General features: G+C 36.2%; 1 protein-coding gene across 3 annotated transcripts in view; it reads left to right on the top strand.

The window, feature by feature from the left end:
* Nucleotides 1-21,932, top strand: part of LOC127800113 (protein CHROMATIN REMODELING 24) — a 71,588-nt gene that overhangs the window by 29,557 nt on the left and 20,099 nt on the right. For 2 of the 3 annotated variants that reach the window (XM_052334549.1, XM_052334548.1), the window contains exons 12-20: nucleotides 86-223; nucleotides 316-393; nucleotides 3,319-3,528; nucleotides 3,614-3,685; nucleotides 9,080-9,160; nucleotides 9,255-9,373; nucleotides 10,029-10,140; nucleotides 11,383-11,451; nucleotides 11,549-11,643. In XM_052334549.1, the coding sequence (XP_052190509.1) occupies nucleotides 86-223; nucleotides 316-393; nucleotides 3,319-3,528; nucleotides 3,614-3,685; nucleotides 9,080-9,160; nucleotides 9,255-9,373; nucleotides 10,029-10,140; nucleotides 11,383-11,451; nucleotides 11,549-11,643 (974 nt within the window). Of the gene's footprint in view, nucleotides 1-85; nucleotides 224-315; nucleotides 394-3,318; nucleotides 3,529-3,613; nucleotides 3,686-9,079; nucleotides 9,161-9,254; nucleotides 9,374-10,028; nucleotides 10,141-10,951; nucleotides 11,308-11,382; nucleotides 11,452-11,548; nucleotides 11,644-21,932 lie in introns of those variants that run through there. The other variant, XM_052334550.1, reaches the window with a different exon arrangement.

The raw sequence follows: 21,932 nt of genomic DNA, 5'->3' as shown, positions 1-21,932 counted from the left end.
TGCCTTTGTTGTTGTGATTGCAAGAAGTAAGCTCCTTCAGAAAATGTAAATGCATTAATGTACACTTCTTTACTTAATGCAACAGGAGCTAAGAGAACGAATTCAACCATACTTCCTACGTCGCTTAAAAAGTGAGGTATTTGATGAAAATGATACCACGAAGACTGCAAAACTTTCTAAAAAGAATGAGATTATTGTGTGGCTCAGATTGACCAGATGCCAGGTGTAAATTTTCACTCATTCTACATTACTTTTTCATTAAAATTTTGGTTGAAGTAAATGGTTACATTGTGCTTTTTTATTTGATTGGTGCAGCGGCAACTCTATGAAGCTTTTTTGAAAAGTGAGCTGGTTCTTTCAGCTTTTGATGGGTCACCTCTCGCTGCATTAACGGTATAATTCATTATGAAGTTTTTTTTTCCCTCTTTCAATGGCTAGGTCTTTATGCATGTGCTATATATATATATATTATTTTTTTTGGCAAGAATTCTGAATTTTATTTGGATAATATATGTCCAGATACTTCATCATAAGATTTATATGTTCTTTTTTTTTTTCCCTTCTGTTCCCATGGGAAGGTTTGTGGTCTCAATGGTGATAGACAGCAAGATGTTAACTAAGAACTGTTTTCTTCTAATCTACTGCAAGTGTTAACAATTTTTTCCCCTCTTAATTGTATAAATAATCGCTAAAGAATTAAATTGTTTAAAATTGGGAAATTAGTCATAATTTACTTGTAGATGCCATAAAAGTTTTTGACAACTATCTTATATCTTCCTGTGATTACTAGAAAAATTCAAGCTTTAGTCCCACTAGGTAGGGTCAATTGCATGGATTCTAGCTTGCCAATCGTCTTTATGGCCACATCTTATATGAGGCCATTATAACTCATTTCATGCCTAAGAGTTTCCTACAAAGATTTTGTTCGTCTTCCTCTACCACCTCTTTTGCTAAAACTTATTCTATTTCATCACTCTTGCATTATATCAGTGTATCACTTGGGCATTTTCTTATTTTACTTATTGAGGTAGATAGGTGCTATGTGTTTGTTTGGCAAGAATACAATGTTCACATTGAAGAACTAGCTTTTCTTTATTGATAAATAAACTTGAATACAAACTTCTTAGATATGAAAAGCTTGGATGGCCAAGGCATTTGTGCCACTACAAAATTTTAGAATTAGAACTAACAGTAGCAAAAGAAGACTTATGTAGTAATTGATCTGTAGTAGAAGCCTTGTTCTCTAAAACCCAATAGAGCCCATCCTTTTCCTCAGCATTGCCAATCACCTTCCCCGGAGACCGGTCCTGAAAAACACAATGAGAGGAGGAAAATATTATGCTGCAATTCATGTCCTTGGTTAATTTGCTAACTAACAACAAATTACACTTTAAATTTGGCACATATAAGACAGATTTAAGTTGCAAACCAGAGACATATACATCCCCTTTCCGCCTAACTGAAGCCATAGTACCATCTGCCATTAGAACTTTCAACTCCTTATCATCGAGTTGGAGTTGATTGAACGTGGTTGTAGACCCGGTCATATGATCGGATGCACCTGTGTCTATCACCCAACAACTTCCCTTTAGTTTCTTAGACCACAAAGAGTATGCTAGATTACCTTTTTGGGCCACTGATGTTGTAGAGTTGTTGGCTGAGGTATCTAACTCTTTTGCAATCTGGGAATTGCTTAGAAGATTCTGCAAAAAAATCCACTTGTTCAGTAGTTAGGTTTAGATTTATACTTTTATTCATGTTAGGGGCTATTGCTAAGACATAAGTTGGTTTTTCCTTCTCCCTTTTACTCCTTGGCTTCCAGTTTGGTGGCTTCCCATGCAATTTCCAGCATTTATCTTTAGTGTGGTAGGGCCTATTACAGTGTTCACACCACTATTTTTCCTTATGAGGATCTTCACGTTTGGTTGAAATCAGTGCTGAACTTGCCCCTGGTTCAACTGCTGCCAGGAGCATCACTCACTTCCTGCTTTCCTCCCTTCGAACTTCAGCAAACACTTTCTGGAGAGATGGAAGTGGTTTAGTACCTAGTAATTGGCCTCAGACTTCATCTAGGTTAGCATTAAGGCCTTGGAGGAGGTCAAAAATCCTCTCCTTTTCCAGCATCTTGTTGTATTTTAGGTTGTCTGTAGAACATGCCCAACTTGGATCATAGAAGAGATCCATCTCTTGCCATAATTCCATCAATGCATAGTATTTAGTAACCCCAAGAGTACCTTGTTTAGTGATCCTTATGGCTGATCTGATCTCAAAACACTGGGCTGTGTTTTTAAGATCAGAATAAATCTCTTGAACAACATCCCATATTTCCTTGGCAGTCTGGTAGAATAGATAAGTGCGACCAATCTTTGACTCCATCGAGTTTATAAGCCATGCCATGATGATTGAGTTTTCTGCCTCTGATCTTTGATATTCAACCATATCTTTTCGTGGAGAAGAAATGTCCCCTGATAGATAGCCAAACTTACCTTTGCCTTTAATCACAGGGTTAACAGATTGAAACGATTCTCGGAAGTTTCTTCCATTCAATCTGTGTTGTGTGATTTGCAGGTTGTGACTATTGGTTGATAGAGGAATAGCTGAAATTGTTGTTGCAGCTGGAACTGCTACAGGTTGTGGGTTTGGAGTAAGGGAGGATTCTGCAGTTGCATGAACTGCATCCTTAGGATTGGAAGAAGCCATAATATCTTAATTCTCGGCTAATAGGAACCAAGCTCTGATACCATGAACAAAAAACAAATAAAACCTAAGCGTAACAGCCTTAGGTATGGATGGAGGATGGAATCAATCAAAAACTCACTGTTTGTATTGAATAAAGTCCTATATATACAGGTGAAGTCTACGGCCTTTAACTCCTAATCCTATGAGATATAGACAAAGTTTGAATAAGTTACAGATAAACTAGGATATAAAAGACTTAATCTTCAAATCAGACTTATCTTCTTCTTTATCAGCTTCTGATTTATTAGGCATATTGATCGGCTGTTTTATCCTTCTTTTATTCAAACACCAACACTCCTAATCCAACCCGGATCTCCAACACTTATTACTGACTTAACCCATCAAACTCTATGTGAACAATTATCAGACTGAAAACTGATCACATCTCATTAGACACATTCTACTGGGAATGTATGAACATGGGAATTGTAAAACCTTGCAACATTGTATTTCAACACTGCCACCTTGGATTAACCATTGCCTTCATAAATTTACACTGGTATGAAAGTTGATTTCTTAAGGCGTTATTTTTCATCTTTTTTTGGAATATGCACTGATGTGTTGTTCCTTGTGAAATAGATTCTGAAGAAAATATGTGACCATCCACTTCTCTTGACAAAAAGAGCTGCTGAAGATGTATTGGAAGGGATGGATTCAATGTTAAACCAGGAAGACAATGTTATTGCTGAAAAACTGGCAATGCACATAGCAGATGTCACTGAGGGATCCCACTTTGAAGAGGAGCATGACAATGTCTCCTGCAAGATCTCTTTTATATTATTACTATTGGTCAGATTTATCACTATTATCAAAGTTATGCTGTGGTTATATTGGTAGACTGTTTTAATCTAATGGCTCTGATGCTTCATCACAGGATAAGCTGATTTCAGAGGGTCATCATGTTCTTATCTTCTCTCAGACCCGCAAAATGCTTAATCTTATTCAAGTAAGTTTTAGTGCATGTAATTGGGGAAATTCCAAATTCTAGTGGTATTTATAGATCATAAGGTGTCATCAAATTAAATGGATAAAATCCTTGGTTTATGGATTGCTTCCTTTGCAGCCGTTTGACACTCCATGGCATTTTCCTTCACAATGTGTAAATCTTGCTTCATAATTAATGTCATCTGGCAATTAGTTCACTGAAGTCAAACACTTGGGTTGTATTTACAACATTGAAGATAAGCAATAAAGGTCATAGGCAATCCCATCCAAATGATTCGAAGAATTTCACTGCCACATATAAACTACTAAATCTCTTAGATCAATTTATTATCTTTTTCTTTATGAGTTGAAATCTTTTACCACCATGAGGAGTTCTGCTGAAAACTTGCAAACTATGATTTGATAGCAAGAATTCTCCTGCAATATCACAATGCATAAAGAAGCGAGGCATTTAAGAAGCAAACCAGTTAGTTAGAATTCTCCTGCAATATCACAATGCATAAAGAATTGAGAATTTAAGAAGCAAACCAGTTAGTAAGTTTCATGTTGAGCCCATTAAGAAATATTTGTAAACAAGCTTTCAGTGATTGCGAATTCTTGTTTGTGATTATTTAAATGAGGAATGGCTCTACCTATTTTTCTTATGTTCATTAATTTTTTGTTGGTTAAGGTATACTAATTTCTGAAATTTCATAAGTAAGGTGCTAAGTGCTTATTAGTGGTCTGAATAACTTTTTATCTAGCTTGAGTGAGTTTTGTGTAAAGTAAGTTGGAAAGACCGCCCCCCCTCCCTTTTTTTTTTTGGTTTACTCTGTCGTGCTACTCTATTCCTTGTGTCCTGAAAGGCTATGCCCATTACCAATCAGAAGGAAAAGATGTCTTGGCAGGGTAGATGTGCTTTTACTTGTTCATTTGTGAAAAGAATAAACAAACACATGATATAGTAGCCCAACCAAAGAAGAGAAAAAAAATGGTCTGGTGAAAGCAAATAATTGCCTTTGATTCATACGTGTTTGTAATTTTGATTGAGAAATTTACTGATTATGAATGTTACCCATTTGATTTGACTATGGTTTTCAGTTTTTAGGTTTTTTCTTTCACTGTTTTGAGAAAAGGAAATTAATGTGTGGTGTGTTGTTTTTGTTTTTAAAATAACGAAGGTAGTTTACATTTTTTTTAAAAGAAAGGAGAAACCAAAATTATGATTCTATGTTGATATTTTTATTTCCATTTGACTGATTAGCCACGCCTTCATCAGCGCAATCTCTAGTGACTGACCTATGACACCCTCTAAAACAACTGTCATTTTTTTTTTTTTTTTTGTGGGGGATGGGTTTTTTTGTCAACCTAAAATAATTTCTTACATATATTTAACCACTTGATAAAATATACAATATTTCTCTTTATCAAACATCATTTTTAGTTTTTATTTTGCAGAATTTTTAAAACGACAACATTATCAAATATGACATGAATGCATGAAAAATTGACAACAAAATCAAATAGGCATATGTAGCTAGATAATGTGTAATACCCAAATTTTCAATGGAAATGGCATTTTGGTAACTCTAGTGCACTTTGAAAGTATTTTAGCCCCACCTAGTGGGAAGGCTTGGGATTATTGTCATTATCGAGTGGTTTTTTGTTATTTTGACCCATGAAATTGGAAAAATAGGACAAAACCCAAATAAGGTTAAACACATAGGGCCAAAACCTCATTGGGAAATGTAAAATCAACATTTTTAACCAACCCAAGGCTTGATTTCAAAACTAGCTTGGGCTTGTTTTGAATCTGGCCTGTGCAGTGTCCAAGGTTTCAAATTCAAAACTAGAGGTCTTGGTTTCAAAACCAAGCTTCACTAATAAACTTGTTTTGAAAATTGACCTTTCTTGGTCTTTAAACAAGGCCCCTTTTTCCTTAAATAGAGTACTTGACAATTGGTTTAGAAACATCCATTGATTTCGAAATTAGCCTTTATTTTTGTTTAAGAAAGCTAACAATGATTTCTAAACCAGCTAGGCTAGGTTTGAATCCAATGCTTTTCTGGCCGTGAAATTCTTCAATCTTTTGTTCTTTTCTTGTTCAAACACCATTCTCGTGTTTAAAGGTGATCATTGAACCATTTTTAAACCAAATGATAGCCTCAAAAACATTTGATCACTTTAGAAACCTTAGTTTTGTTAAACTTCCATTAAAGTTTCCAAAACATAACCCGATGTTGCAACCATTGAAAAAGACATCCCTAAAACAGTAAAATGAATTAATGCTTCTAACTTGATCATAAAAATAGAGTATACATGACATCCCAACTTAATTCAACCCATACATCCATTCAAAATGACATTTAAATCATTCACACAACATGAACTCCTAGGCAAAAAAAAACATGCAATTGTAAGCCTCCTAACGTGCTTTATTATTCCCAACTGCCTCTAAGAAGGAAAATACAACAACATATCCAGCCTTTATCCCACTATATGGGGTCAGTTATATGAATTTTAGACTTTCATGTATTTCTGTCTTTTGTTGTATCTTCATTTAGGCCCATATATTTCATATCAAACTTTAATGTCTCTCCCAAAGTCTTCTTTGGTCTGCCTCTTTTTTTTTTTTGACTAATTGTTCCATTTCATCAACTCTCCTCACGGGAGCGTCTCTTGATCTTCTTCTCACATGACCAAACCATCTTAATCTAGTCTCTCTCATCTTCTCCTCGATTGACACTACTCATACCTTATTACAAATAATCTCATTTCTAATTTTATCTTTTTTTGTATGGCTACACATCCATCTTAGCATTCTCATCTCCGCTATACTCGTCTTTTGCTCATGTTGGTATTTGACTGCCCAACATTCTGAGCCATACAACAAAACTGGTCTTATAGCTGTCTTATAGAATTTTCCTTTCAGTTTTAATGGGATTTTACTATCACATAACACCCCCAATGCATTTCTCCATTTTAGCTAATCTATCTTAATTCTATGCGTGACATCCTCGTGAATTTCTCCATCTTTTTTAATCACTTATCCCAAATATTGAAAATGATATTTTCTTTGTATGAGTTGGTCTTCCAATTTTATTATAACACCCTCCACTCTTGCATTCTTACTAAATTTACATTCCATATATTATGCTTTCCTTTTACTTAATTAAACCCCTTAGATTCTAGATTGTTTCTCCATAACTCAAGCTTAGTGTTTACTCCCTCTTTTGTTTCATCCACCAACACTATGTCATCTGCAAATAGCATACACCATGACACCTCTGTTTGAATGTGTTTAGTGAGTTCATCCATTACTAAAGCAAATAAGTATGGACTTAGTGCAGAACCTTGATGTAGTCCCATTGTAATTTTAAACGGTTCAGTATCTGTTCCGCATGTTCTGACCCTTGTCTCTGCACTGTGATACATGTCCTTAAGGGCTTATATATAGGCTATTCGGACTCCTTTCTTCTCTAAAACCCTCCATAATACTTCTCTAGGGACTCTATCATAGGCCTTTTCTAGATCTATAAACACCATATGCAAGTTCTTCTGATGATCTCAATATCTTTCCATTAGGCGTCTCAGTAGGTATATAGCTTCTATTGTTGACCTACCAGGCATGAAACCAAATTGATTTTTCGAGACGTTTGTTTCATTTCTGAGCCTTTGCTCTATTACTCTCTCCCAGAGTTTCATGGTATGGCTCATTAACTTAATTCCTTTGTAATTTTCACAATTTTGAACATCTCCCTAGGATAGAAAATCTGAACAAAAAAAAAAAAAAATGTTTTTACATTTGGTATGAGCTTAATGTCCCAATAAGCCCCACTTGCAGCATGCAAAACATGAATGCAACCCATACTTATCCCAAGCCTCTCCAAGGCTTTTAACCCGAAGAAAAATCAGTTTTCCATCAAGATGAAAACCCCACACATTCTCATCTTGACATCCAACACTAGAACCTAGTCCCATGAAGGCGATGGCCCTTCTTCAGACATTTCTCTCCTTAAGATCCATATGCCCCCCTAGCATGGCATTCATCAAACAATATAACAACTCATTTATCATGCATGTCAAACTATGCCATTCTCTACTGATGTTATGCATATGAATGAAGGGGTGTGAGAACTTACAAATAATGAAAATTAAAGCCATAGTCTCCCAAATCAATACTTTTTTTGTGTGGCGCCCTGTCTCTATGACAAGGTATTCCTACTATTGACTTAACTTTTGAGTGTATTAGCGTGGTTGTGACCTACCACACCCCTTAGATTGACTTGGGTCACAAAGCGAAGGTACATCCTTGGCTTGTGATCAGTGATGACATGTAGAGTCTATACTTAATTTAGTAGGACTTGCTCTTATTGGATCCTCTTCCTTAGACGTGTTCCCTTCTTATTCTACTTGTTTCTAATTTTAGTTTCTAACCAACGTTACTCATAAGAGATAGTATTGACTTACCTTTGAGTGTATTAGCGTGGTTGTGACCTACCATGCCCTGTAGATTGACTTGGGTCACAAAGCCACGGTACATCCTTGGCTTGTGATGACATGTAGAGTCCTTACTTCATTTATTAGGACTTTTTCTTATTGTAAACTCCACCTTAGACCTGTTCCCCTCTTATTCTATTTGTTTATAACCAAACTTACTCATAAGAGATAGAGTAGTACAATTCCAAGCGTGATTCCAAAACATAGAATTTTATATCACATATCCAACTGAGTAGTACAATTCCAAGCATGGGTAAATGCATTGATTTCTTCGAATTTGGAATGGATAAAGCCCATTGATTTAAGTCCCCAATCCACTTGTTTTCAAAACGAATGTGGGGTTAACATCCATGAGCTATAAAGAAATTGTGATTTCAAGTACTTGTCTTAGGTGAGATGACATTTCCATCTAAAAGATTTCCCCATAATAACCATGAACAGTTACTATTAGAGTGGCTAAATAGGGCTTAGCTAATCATATAACTATAGAGTCAGCTTGAACAATTCTTTCTAAAGCCTTCCACCCATCCTTGCGTACCATTTTGATGTATAACATATAATTTGATTCATTTTTCCATGGTGTGGCTTCTAATGCTATATTTTTTTTTTTTTTTGATAATGCTACAGTGTTAACTTATTGAAGGGACAACTTGTTTGAAAATTAAAAATATGATTGTTGTCATATTCTTACTTTCTTTGAAGCTAGAAGCCTACAATGCTAAAATTTGAAATGGCATAACTTGTTGAAAGGAGTGTTGCTGTTCCCATTGTAACAACTAAAGAATGTGAAAGATCAACACTAAGAGGGAGAGGGAGGGGAGAGAGAGAGAGAGAGTTGCACCAGTATCGCTTTTCTGCTATTATTGTTTTTGACATTTTTCCCAAGTTAAATTTATTAACCATTTTTTGTATTCAGGAATCATTGGCCGCCAAAGGGTACAATTTTCTACGTATTGATGGTACCACTAAAGCTAGTGAAAGAGTAAAAATTGTCGATGTTAGTGTTCCTATTGATTGAAAAAAGTCAGTAATTTGTTTAATTTTTGTGAAACTTCCACAAATCTATTCTCCAATTTTGAGTTCATTCTCAGGATTTCCAAGAAGGAATTGGTGCTCCCATCTTTCTCTTGACAGCTCAAGTTGGTGGTTTGGGCCTAACTCTTACAAAAGCAGACCGTGTGATAGTGGTTGATCCAGCATGGAACCCAAGGTGCATGTTCTCAAATTTACTTTTTTCATGTGCAAGTCCAGCATGGTCCAAACATAGATTTGCAATTTTTCTTCACTCAAATTTCTTTCACCTTGCATGCACATTGTTGAATTGTTAACCACTATCTATTCTAAAAGGTTAAATTGTTAGATAACCCCCCCCCCCCTGAATATAACTTGTCAAACCACATGCAACAGTTTAAACATTGCGTTGGCGGCGGGATTTGAACTCAAGACCCTTGTCAATTGTTAACCACCATATGATCTAAAAGCTTAAGTTGTTAGATGAGGGTTAACTTTATCTTTTATACTATTATTTTACTCTCAACACATAAATATAATGATTTTGAAGCAAAAGTTATTATGTGTTTCTGAACTGATGGACATCATATAATTTTTCTTAGTTGGAAGAAGATATGTTTCCGAAACACGTCTATTTACCAATGGGCATTGATGAAGAAACTTGGGAGTTGTGACTGTGCACCTCTTATCTTACGCTTTTTTTGCTTGATGAGTTACATACTTCAACACAGCCCTACATAACTATCATTGAAATATTTGCTGTTTACATGTAATATGTCATTGAAATATGTGCTTATGGTGTCAGGTGGTAGTTGGTTGTGGTGCCATACTAACCTTTATTTTTAACCTTGTAGCACTGATAGTCAAAGTGTTGATCGTGCATATCGTATTGGGCAGAAGAAGGATGTTGTCGTTTACAGATTGATGACCTGTGGAACAATCGAAGAAAAGATATATAGAAAGCAGGTTTGCTACTTCTTGCTCTCTATTTGCAAACACTATGGTAGTTAATGTTCCTTTTCTTCTTTGCTTTCTATGTGTAACCTTACACCCTTCACTTCTAAAAGTGATACATTATTTGGAAGTTACAATCTTGGAAAAGCTCTGGGACTTCAGCAAATCAGAGAAGCTATAGAGCCTTATGTCCTAGAAACTGTATAAGTAATGTAGGATTCCCCTTCCATTAAGAGAAAACAGAGTGGTAGCTCTTAAAATAAAAAGAAGAAGAAAATTTCAAATTTCACAACTTATACCCAACTTCATTTGAGATAATCACAAGTTTGGTGTCCCCAGTGCATAAAAGCTCTTTGCTTTGCAAGGATCTGAGAAGGGTTTGTACTCATAAACAAGCCAATAGTATTTGTATTTGCCTCCAAAAATTGGTAGAGGATGTTAGCAGGTTGTTGCTTAGTTAATATAGGTCCTGGGCACATTTTTTGTCATGGGAAACCTCAGATCCATTCATGCATTAGGTGTTCTGCAATTCATCCTCTGATTTCTTTCTTTTTAAAACAGTTCTTTGGTTTATTTCACTCAAAATTTCAAGAATAATCTATCTATTGCCCAAGAAGGTCTGGCCTCCCGTAAAGTCTTGCATTGTCCAGTTACCTTAGCTTCCCAATGGTAGCAAGCTTGCTTTACTTGAACAACTTTACAATTAGTGGCATATTCCAAAAATATCAACAAATGGAGACAAATGATTGGCTGGTTCAGTGTTTTGTGCACAACACTGCATACAATTTACTGACTCCATCCCTTGTGCTGAATCTGTTTTCAGGAACCAACCATAGATTGAATTATCATTCACAACCCTGAACCATTTTTGATTTATCAGCCATAGATGGAATGAAGATATGAAACTGCAAGTACTGAACATGATGCAAGGAAGTTGAAATGTGTCATAGGTGTTCTCTGAGCATTCAGCAGTTCTTATTGTCCCTTGATCATTTTCCTTCAACAGTTAAAATTTATGGTGCAGTCTTCTTGATTACCAAAACTTCTCAAGCAACAAACCTTTAGATTTAATTGTTAGCTTGCATTTTCATTATTGGGAAAGGCACAATTAACCTAAGGCCATACTTGCATCTTATTGCGGCTGAGTGATTGAACCATAGAAAGATAAAATTTCCAGACATAATTTTCTAAAAAATTGAAGTATTAATATTTTGATCTATATTGAGTTGCTCATTACTCAAGGTCATGGTACAGATATTTAAGGGGGGATTATTCAAAACTGCAACTGAACACAAAGAACAAACACGGTACTTCAGTCAGCAGGTACTTGGAAGATGTGCTTTTTAACTTGCAATGTTAGTTTATTTTAATCCATCTACAGGGTGTGTTATTTGTATCTCACTGCAATTGAATCTTCCAGGATCTACAAGAGCTTTTTAGTCTTCCCAAACAGGGCTTTGATGTTTCTCTCACTCAGCAGCAATTGCATGAGGAGCATGACCATCAGCATAAAATGTATGTTGGTTATTGATTTTCGTACTTGTTTGGAATAGGGAATTCGCTTTATTTTCTTTTAGTTGAATTCCTCATTTTGCATGAATTTTGGTTTAAAGTTCAGTAAAAACATTTGCATGCGTAAACCAACACAACTATTTGTTTCATCATTGGCTTGAAATGTCTACTATCAACCATACATGACCAATTGAATTCTACACTTTCTTAATATGGGTTACTTCATGACCCCTCTGGGTTTGTGGAATTTCAGTCTCTTATATGTTTCCAGGATGGTTATTGGTTCTCATACTGATTAAACATATGTACTGTAAGATGCATGGAAAAAAGTCATAGCTGAATGAAAAATCTGAATAAGTTGCACTAAATGAAAATATAACCGACACTATCGGAATTGCCTGACGTTTTGTATGCATGAATATTGCGGGATGTTAATATCAATTGGTATGAATTATAGTGAGATAATATGTGATAATGCTTCTACAAGAAATCATCAAGTTTCTTTTTCAATTATCATTGCTCATAACTGGTTTGGTCTTGGATCCTGATTCTTTCTTTAAATTTTTTGTGTACCTTGATTGTATTACTGAACAGGGTTCAAGCTGGACTGACTGTTTTGAACCTATTCATCTTGGACCCATCCTAGTCCACTTGGGCTTTGGATTGACCTGATTTTTTTTACCCTTGGGCTCTCTGTTTCCTTCGATCACTAAGCCCTTTTTGCTAGGGTTTTGGGTCCATTCCCGTTTCTTTTTTCTTTTAAACTTGGTTCATTCTTGAATGTTTGGGCCTAATCTAGGTTTTCTCATTAGCCTATTTAATATTTCTTTCAGGTCCCTTATTTAAATGTTTTAGCCCATTATTCTCTAGGCACTATTTATGACCTTCCTCCAGCCAAAATTTCAAGCTGCCAAAATTTCAAGCTCATGTCCTTAGAATTTGACATTCTTATATTTCAATAGATAACCATGTCTATGTCCAATTCTTAGCCCATTTTTTGGCCCTATCCTAAACCTATTTTACGGCCCATGGGAAGACATTTTGCAGCCCCAATCAGTAAGCTTACTCCTCACTCCTAGACTAGCCATTCAAGCACTTCATTGGGCCATTTTGTGTAAAAAAAAATCGGTAGTGATTTTGGGATTATTTTGATACCAATTCAAGGCCCATTTTTACCTATTTCCCTTACCTGTTCTATTTTACTTTGATATTTCAAAGGGATCCTTTGAGCAGTCTTTACTCTATTTGTTCTCATTTTTCCTTCAATGAAGTAAGCAAATTTACATTCAAAATTTAGAGCCAAAGTCCATAAATGTAATTTAAACCCAAAGCATGTCATTTTGATTATTATATTCGTCACTTAGATATAATAATTTACAATATAAATATATCACAATATGCTTTAACATTTACAAGTACAAAGCCTCCAAAATGAGCCATATATTTTCATATAAAATTCACCAAAATCTCTTTTGTCACACATTTAAATTTAGAGAATTTGTAGCCTTTAACTTTCTCCTTGAGGCTTCTTCTCTATGTAGAAATCTTTAACAATTTTCATCAATATAAATACTCAATAAGAGTTCTCTCCTTTGTTGCACATCAATTTTCAAGACTTTTTGCCAAGAAATTCCTTTAAACTCTTTCAACATGAGTTGCCATTTACCTATAACAAAAGCCTAAAAGTTGAGGCACACATGGCCTAACCAAGAGACGGAAGGGTCTTTCCATTAAGGGTGATTTGTTGTATGCTTTTCATGCCACAAAAATCATATTTTTATGGAAACCAAGGGAAAGTGAAACCGAGGGAAAGTGTCAACAAGAATGGCAACTGTTGAAGATTTAGGATGGCGCATAACAACTCTTAACACTAAGCATAATCCACATCACAAAGTGGTACGACACCTCCTAAAAGAATATAGACAACATGGTCACAACTTTATATAAATACAAAGGACATGGTATAGGGAACATGAATAACACGTCCACTATTACACATAATAGCCTCACTCCCCCAAGATCTTTTAGCTGGAACCGCTCTATACACATCTAGCACCGAACTCAAACATTTCTAGGCTCACCCTCTTCTTTAGCCTTCCCTTTGCTTGGAATGACGTAAATAAAAGTGAGCTACGAAGCCCAACAAGTACATAAGAAAGAACAGGCAACGAGAGTAATAAAGTCAAGTCAATACGGAATAAAAGAAAGCAAGGAACATCCCATACCCATCTATAACAGGACAAGAATAATCAAGTAACCACATGCACGCTCACCATGCCATGTCCTGCAATCAAACATATACCTGTACCCATGGCATGCTTTATAAGATATTCATGTATAAGAGAAAAATCCAGATACAATTTCCCCCACTCCATCATCCTCACAACCATAAGCAAGAACTCTCGAGTTCGTCAACCCGAGTATGCCTCAAGATAGACTCGTTAGCCCACCCTAGTATGCCACCACTATTGTATAAGATATATTTGAGCAGATCTTGTCCGCAATGCGCTTTCCACCTCATACATCTTTTCCCCAAAATCATTTTCATGCATATGGAAATGATAACCATGAAAGAAACCATGCTTCAACACTCTATTAATTATATGCATCAAGCCACTCATGGCCATTTTAAAATATATTTTTCATGCACAAGTTTCATCCATGTATAGGGGATTCGAGTTTAGGCATTTTTACACAAAAAGAATAAGGGGGCAGCAACTGTTGACAGCTTGCAAGATAGCTGTCGACTGTCAACAGTCTTCCCTTCCCTGAAATCCCATTTCTCTCACTCGAATCCTTGGAAAAGTGGCTCAAAACCCTGCCAAGTCCTCAACCCAAGCCAAAAACACATCATCCCCAAGAAAGATAGGGTTAATAAGCCCTATTTGACGCACTTGAAAGAGGATTAAAAGTTGTTTTATCAAACAATTCTTCATAGTTTTACTTCGAACCCTTTAGCAGGGTTTTTTTTTTATATAAATTTCAGCTATAAGATGAGGAAATCAAAGCTTTTGAACTGCAACCAGGGATTAGAACTTGCCTCAAGCTCCTCTCCTTTCCCTTCTACCCTTTCGTAACCTCCTGTTTCAATCCGCTAGCTGTCATACATGAAGATTTATCAAGATTTTAGGTTCCAAAGCCGGGGTAACAGGGTTTCTAGGTGAAAATCAGCTATGTATTGACTCTTATTGCTTGCACAACCCAAGAATATGAAAAACATCTAGATGAGAAGCTGACCTAACTGCTGGGAGTTCTACCCGTTTGTCCACTGTCTCCAAATTTGCAACTGCCTTCTTGCTTTGTTTCTCCTATTTATATGGGTTATTTTTCCCCTTTTCTCTTTATTTTAATGTCCTACACCCTTTTCAGATTTCCAACAAATGAAATTCACATCAAAGAGACTTCTTTAGGGTTTATCTAGCTTACATTTCATTTACCACATCAAGCCCACAATTGTTGACTTTAATTTTCTCCTTTGAATTTTCCACCCACCATGTCCCTCTATTCTTCTTGTTCTTTAATCCTAAACACCTGAGACAAGCCAACAATGATGCTTATTACACACACACACAATACTTGATTCACTGACAATTTAAACCATTTGTTGGGGTGTTACACCATAACATGAGAGCAGTTTGAGCATCAAAACATTCTTGGCAAATTAGGAATATAATTTGACAAAATGAGCCTATTTGTCAGCTGAGAGGATAATGGGAAGGAAATAGGCACTTTAAGCAAAATTTTAGAGGAAAACTTTTACATAATTGATTCAAAGGTCTTCTCCAGCACATAGCTCCTCCAACATCCCTCCTTGGCTATCAAAAACAAACTAAAACTATCAAAAAGGTGAAAAATAATCCTTCAATCTATTCAAATCAATGGGATACATACTGTTAAATAATAGATCTTCCTGTCTAGTTAGAAAGTTCCTAAAAACTAAACAAGAAAGTTTCTAAATTTAAGTTTGGAAACTATACAATTTATGATAGAACTCAAAAGATGGAAAGATACAACAGTATTCATAAGATACATTCCTAATCTAGAGAAGGGAATCAATCAATAGAATAGGAAACTGGATTAATCAGTAGAATAGGAAACTTGGGATTGACGTTGACAGTTAATCCCAATCTTGCACGGATTGATTGATTGATATCACGGATTGTTGACACTCCCCCTCAAGATTGGGAGTAGATATCTTCCATTCCAATCTTATATACAAACCTTTGAAACACTGCTGAAAATAATCCCTTAGTTAGCATATCTGCCAGTTGATCATTTGAGGAGACATATGGAGTACAAATCAACCCTTTATCTAATTTTTCTTTAATGAAATATCTGTCCACTTCAACATGCTTGGTTTTGTCATGTTGAACTGGATTGTGAGCAATACTTATTGTTGACTTATTATCACAATAAAGCCTCATAGGACTTTGCTATTGAACCTTTAGATCATCCAACAAGATTTTTAACCACAATAATTCATACACTCCTAAGGCCATAGACTGGAATTCAACTTCTGCACTTGACCTAGCCACCACATTTTGTTTTTTGCTCCTCCATGTGACAAGATTACCCCCTAGAAAAGTGCAATACCCTGAGGTAGAAATCCTATCTACAACAGAACCTGCATAATCAGCATCAGTGTAGGCTTCAAGGGTCATAGTTCCTTCTCTCTTAAACAAAACTCCCTTCCCAGGTGTCCCCTTTAAGTAGTGAAGTATCCGATAGACTGCCTTTAAGTGAGTTTCTCTAGGGTTGTGCATGAATTGACTGACTACTCCCACTGTATAAGCTATGCCTGGCTGAGTATGAGCTAGATAGATAAACTTCCCAACCAGCCTTTGATAGGATCTCTTGTCAATCACATCATCTCCTAGAACTTCTCCCAACTTATGATTTAGGTCAATGGGGGTGTCTATTGCCTTACACCCTAGCATTCCTGTCTCACTTAGAAGGTCAATGATATATTTTTATTGGGAAATAAAAATACCTTCTATTGAGTGTGCTACTTCTATGCCCAAGAAAAACTTTAAACGCCCCAAATCTTTTATTTCAAACTCGCTAATTAAGCATTCCTTAAGTCTCTGCATGCTCTCCTCATCATTGCCTGTAACTACAATATCAACATAGACAATAAGTATGGTTACTCCCCTTGTGGCTGAATGTTTAACAAAGAGAATATGATCTCCTTGGCTTTGCTGATATCCTTGTCCAAACATTACCTATGTGAATTTGCCAAACCATGCCTGCGGGGATTGTTTTAAACCATATAGAGTTTTATTAAGCTTACACACCACCTTTCCCTGATTTTGGGAGTCATAATCGGGTGGTAGATCCATGTAAACCTCTTCTTCAAGATCCCTATGCAAAAATGCATTCTTGACATCATATTGATGCAATTGCCAGCCTAGGTTAGCAGCTAAGGATAGAAGGACACAAATTGTGTCAACTTAGCAACGAGGGCAAAAGTGTCCAAATAATTGACTCTGTATATTTGAGTATACCCTTTAGCTACTAACCGGGCCTTGTAACGATCCAAAGATCCATCAAATTTATATTTGACTATATACACCCAATGGCAACCTATTGGATGTTTCCCTTTGGGCAGTGGAACAAAGTCCCATGTCCGATTCTTCTCTAGGGTTGCCATCTCAGCTTCCATAGCATCTCTCCAATGCTTATTTCCTATAGCTTCAGAAAAATTGTGGAATAGGAATGGTATGAAGGTTGGTAAGAAAGGCTTTGTGAGGGGATGACAATCTAGAATAAGAGAGGAACAAATGTAAGGGGTGTTTAGTGCAAGCCCTAGTACCCTTCCTAAGGGCATTAGGCTAATCAAGATCATTGTTGAAGGATGTTGGTTCGGGTGTAGGGTTAACATAAGATTAGAGTTAGCATCATCAGGAATGAGAGGCTCAACAATGGGGTTACTTGATGTGTAAGATGAGCTGATGGTGTTGTTGGTGCTGTCAGATTCAAGAGTATGGTTTGAGTCAGATTTTGTGACCTGCATAGGAGTAGTAGTCGACCATTTCTTCCTTGAGTATACCTGTAATGGCCGAGGAGTACTTGGGACAGGCAATGTCATGCTCAATGAGTCTTTTCGACCAGTGTCTGGTAGAGGAAATAGCGACATATCATGATCGTTAGGAATAAAAGGTGGACTTTGATCCAAGGATTGGGACTTACTAAAAAAGGATTCGTCTTCTACAAAGGTGACATCGACTGACACATAGTATTTCTTTGTAAGGGGATGATAACACTGATAGCCTTTTTGAGTAGATAAATACCCAAGAAACATGCATTTTAAAGCTCGAGGATCTAACTTACCCCTATTAACAGTTGGAATATGGACAAATGAGACACACCCGAATACTTTAGGTTTCAACCCTTGACTAGGCACATTATAGTCAAGAAAGAACTTGGTTAACAGTTGAATTGGGCTGCAAGATCCAAGGATTTGAGAGGGCAGCTTGTTGATAAGAAATGTGGCTGTTAGGGCTGTTTCTTCCCAATAATGTTTGGGAACATTATGGTGGAATAGAAGCGCTCAAATAACATTAAGAAGATGCCCAATTTTCCTTTCGGCCACTCTATTCTGTTGAGGAGTGTAAGGGCAAGATGATTCATGGATGATACCCTTCTGTTGGAAAAAAACAGAGAAGGATTGATTGAAAAAATCCTTGGCATTGTTTGATCTAACCCTTTTGAAACCTATTGCAAATTGCTTTTTAATCATATTGTAAAATGTAAGGAAAATATTACTAACTTCAGCCTTAGCTTTCAAAAGATATAGCCATATTACTCTAGTATAATCATTAACAAAGACAACAAACCACCTTGCTCCAAAAATATTAGGAACTAATGAGAGCCCCAAATATCACTGTGAATTAAGGTAAATGGAGAACTAATCCTTTTATTAGATGAAGCAAAAGAAACTCTCTTATGTTTTGCAAACTCACATACACAATGGAAACTGTTGACACTTAGACCCCTAGAAAATTCTGGAAACATCTTTTTAATTGTAAAAAAGGAAGGATGACCAAATTTGTAATGGTGTAGCCATATTAGATCCTTGTTGGACTAAACTAAGCATGACACATGAGGAATTTTCCCTTGTGTGTCTTGTCCATCCGATACCTCAAGGTAGAACAACCGAGCCCTAGCTTTAGCAAGCCCAATCCTCTTCCTCGTTCCCTGTTCCTATATCTCACAATGGGTTGGATAAAACATAACATTGCAATTAGTGTTTAAGAGATGCTTTTGGATGGAGATCAATTTGGTAAATAGTTTGGGAGCATGGAGCACATTTCTGAGGGTGAGATGTTTATTAAGAATAACATCTCCTTGGCCAGTAACAATGGTTAAAGAACCATCAGTTAGGGTGATTTTTCGGGAACTAGAACAAGGGCTATAGGTAGTAAAGTTATGAGAAAAAAGGTGTCATATGATCTGTAGCCCCCGAGTCTAAAATCCAAGAGGTAGTGGGATTTTTTTCTAAAGCATATAGACCAAGAGAATTATAAGAGATACTTGTGAGAGCCAGAGAGCAAGCACCCCCTTTTGCAATCCCTTTTTCGAGAGATTCTAAGAAAATTTTCAATTTTTCAATCTCTACCCGATTAAACTTCAGGAGGTCTTCTTGTTTAGATCCCTTCTAGTCTGATTACTGGTGACCATTGGCGATGTACACTTGGCCATGATTTTTTAGTGACCCACTCTTGGGAGGCTTTCCATGGAGCTTCCAACACCTTTCTATGGTGTGCCTAGGTTTTTTACAGAAGGTACACCATAGAGTATCCTAATCCATAGCCTTCTTTTCCTCTCGTCCCTTACCTTGACCATGAGTATTCAAAGATACCAAGGTTGACGCTATAGAAGAGATTTTGTTGACATAGTATAGTTGTTATTGCTATACAATACTTTTGTGTAATTTCTTATGTTATTGATTGGTTGTACTACTAGTTGGTATTTGTAACTGTAGAGGATTAAGTTTATTTTAAAATGCTAATGTATAAGCTGTGTAAGAGGCGATTAAGGCTAGTATATAATCTAATCTCAGTTCTGTTTGTTGTGTGAGGTTGAATCAATTTAGTAATATTTCTTAGAATTCTCTCTTTGTTTCTCGATTTTTCTCTTTTTGTTTCATGGTATCAGAGCCTCGACTAACGTCAATGGCTTCCAGCGATTCAACCTCATCTTCTTCTTCGTTGTCCTCTACATCCTTGTCTGATTTTTCTTTAGTTGCTAAGAATCTTAGTTTCGTTCCTACAAAACTAGATTCAAGCAATTATTTGTATTGGAAGGCGCAAGTTCTAGCCACAATTAGAGCCTTTGATCTGTTGTCGTTTATCAACAAGACAAATGTTCCATTGAAATATATCTCTTCTGAGAATACCGAGCATGTTGTCAATTTGGAATTCCTAAATTGGATAAGATTTGATCTGCTCTTACTAGGATGGCTATTTTCAACTATAGACAAGGAGGTTCTTGGTCAGGTAATACATTGTGAGTTGACAGTTGAGGTACGGACTACTCTTGAAAGTCCTTATTTTTGACAAACAATTGCTAGATCTTTTCAATTGAAACAACAACTTAGATCTATTAAGAAACATGATATGTCAGTGAATGATTATATCTTAAAGATCAAAACTATAAGTCATTCTTTAGCAGCAATTGGAGAACCTCTAAATGATAAGGACCTGTTGATGTCTATTTTGTATGGATTAGATGAGGATTATGATGCTGTTGTCAGTTTAATTACGTATCAAATGGATGATATAAACCTAGAAAAGGTTCAGTATTTTCTTTTAAAGCACGAGCAACGATTAGCTACGAAAAATGTGGCTAATCTATCTTCTGTTAATACTTTTGATAATGTTGTTATGAATGTTAACTTTGCCTCACAAGTAAATAGAGATAATAATGGTAACACTGTTCGATGAGGTTTTTCTAGTAGGAATGGTGTAAATTCTTGAGATAACGATTCTAGAGGAAGTAGAGGGCAGAGGTCGATCTTATGGGAGAAGAGTTTGTTGTCAACTGTGTGGGAAACCTGGACACCTTGTTAACAGATGCTATCATAGGTTTGACAAAAATTTTCAAAGAAATCCTTTTGGTAGAGGTGGAAGTGATTTTCAATCTCAGACTTTGATGGCTTCTCATGAGGCTAATGGAGCTTTCTTGACAAACTTAGGGTTTGCTCCAGAGACTCATTATGGTTTCTCTGCTCAACCTGTGGACAATCAGTCACAACTTTCTTCTTCATCCTATCAGCTTGGTGATTTCTCCTGGTGTGTAGACTCTAGCGCTACGAACCATATCACCTCCAATTTGAATAATCTCTCTCTTCATATTCCCTATGGTGGCAGTGATAAAGTGGCAGTAGGCAATGGTAAGATGCTTCCTATTGCTAATGTTGGCCTCAGTAAAATACTTACACAAACTGATCCTACCTCCGTAATTTCTTTACCTCGAGTTCTTCATTTTCCTAAGATCACAATTAATTTAATTAGTGTATCTCAACTCACTCATGATCATAATGTCATTGTTGAATTTCACTCCAATTTTTGCTTGATTAAGGACAAGGATTCGGGCAAGGTGTTACTACGAGGAACTCTTAAAAATGGCCTGTATCCAGCATTTGTGCTTGTTGCATCATCAGTTGTTCTTGTTTCTTCTTTTGTTGTTTCCTCACCAAAATTTTCTAAATCATTTGTAATGAGCCTGAACAATTGTAATAGACAGGATTTGTCTTCTTTTGATAAACATAGCATGCAGTTAGCTTGTATTGATAAGGTCTATCAATAGTGGCATGCTAGGTTGGGACATTCTTCGTTTCGTGTATAACAACATATTCTAAATAAAATCAACATTCATTTTTCCTCTACTGATCTTTCTTTTTGTGATTCGTGTAAATTGGGAAAGATGCATCAACTTCCCTTTTCAAATTGTGAAATCATAGCTACACTTCCCTTGGAATTAGTATATTCAGATTTGTGGGGGCTTGCTCCTATTCTTTATGTTGAAGGTTATAGATATTACATTGGGTTTGTGGATGCTTTTACTAGATAGACATGGTTGTATCCAATGAAACTTAAGTCCGAAACCCTATCCATCTTTCAGACTTTTCATAAGTTTGCTGAATTGAAATATTAGTTTAAACTTAAGTGACGCAGCGTGTAGCGTGTGTGTGAAAAAAACACACCAAAATAAACCCTTGAAAGAGCAAACTTCAATGGCCGAAACTTGGCTTTCAAGAAGACGCAAAAACAAGACTGTTTTGCTAAAAA

The sequence above is a fragment of the Diospyros lotus genome, chromosome 4 (assembly GCF_014633365.1).
Source record: "Diospyros lotus cultivar Yz01 chromosome 4, ASM1463336v1, whole genome shotgun sequence".
In the NCBI taxonomy this organism is placed as follows: Eukaryota; Viridiplantae; Streptophyta; class Magnoliopsida; order Ericales; family Ebenaceae; genus Diospyros; species Diospyros lotus.
This window is presented reverse-complemented; position numbering and strand designations above follow the sequence as displayed.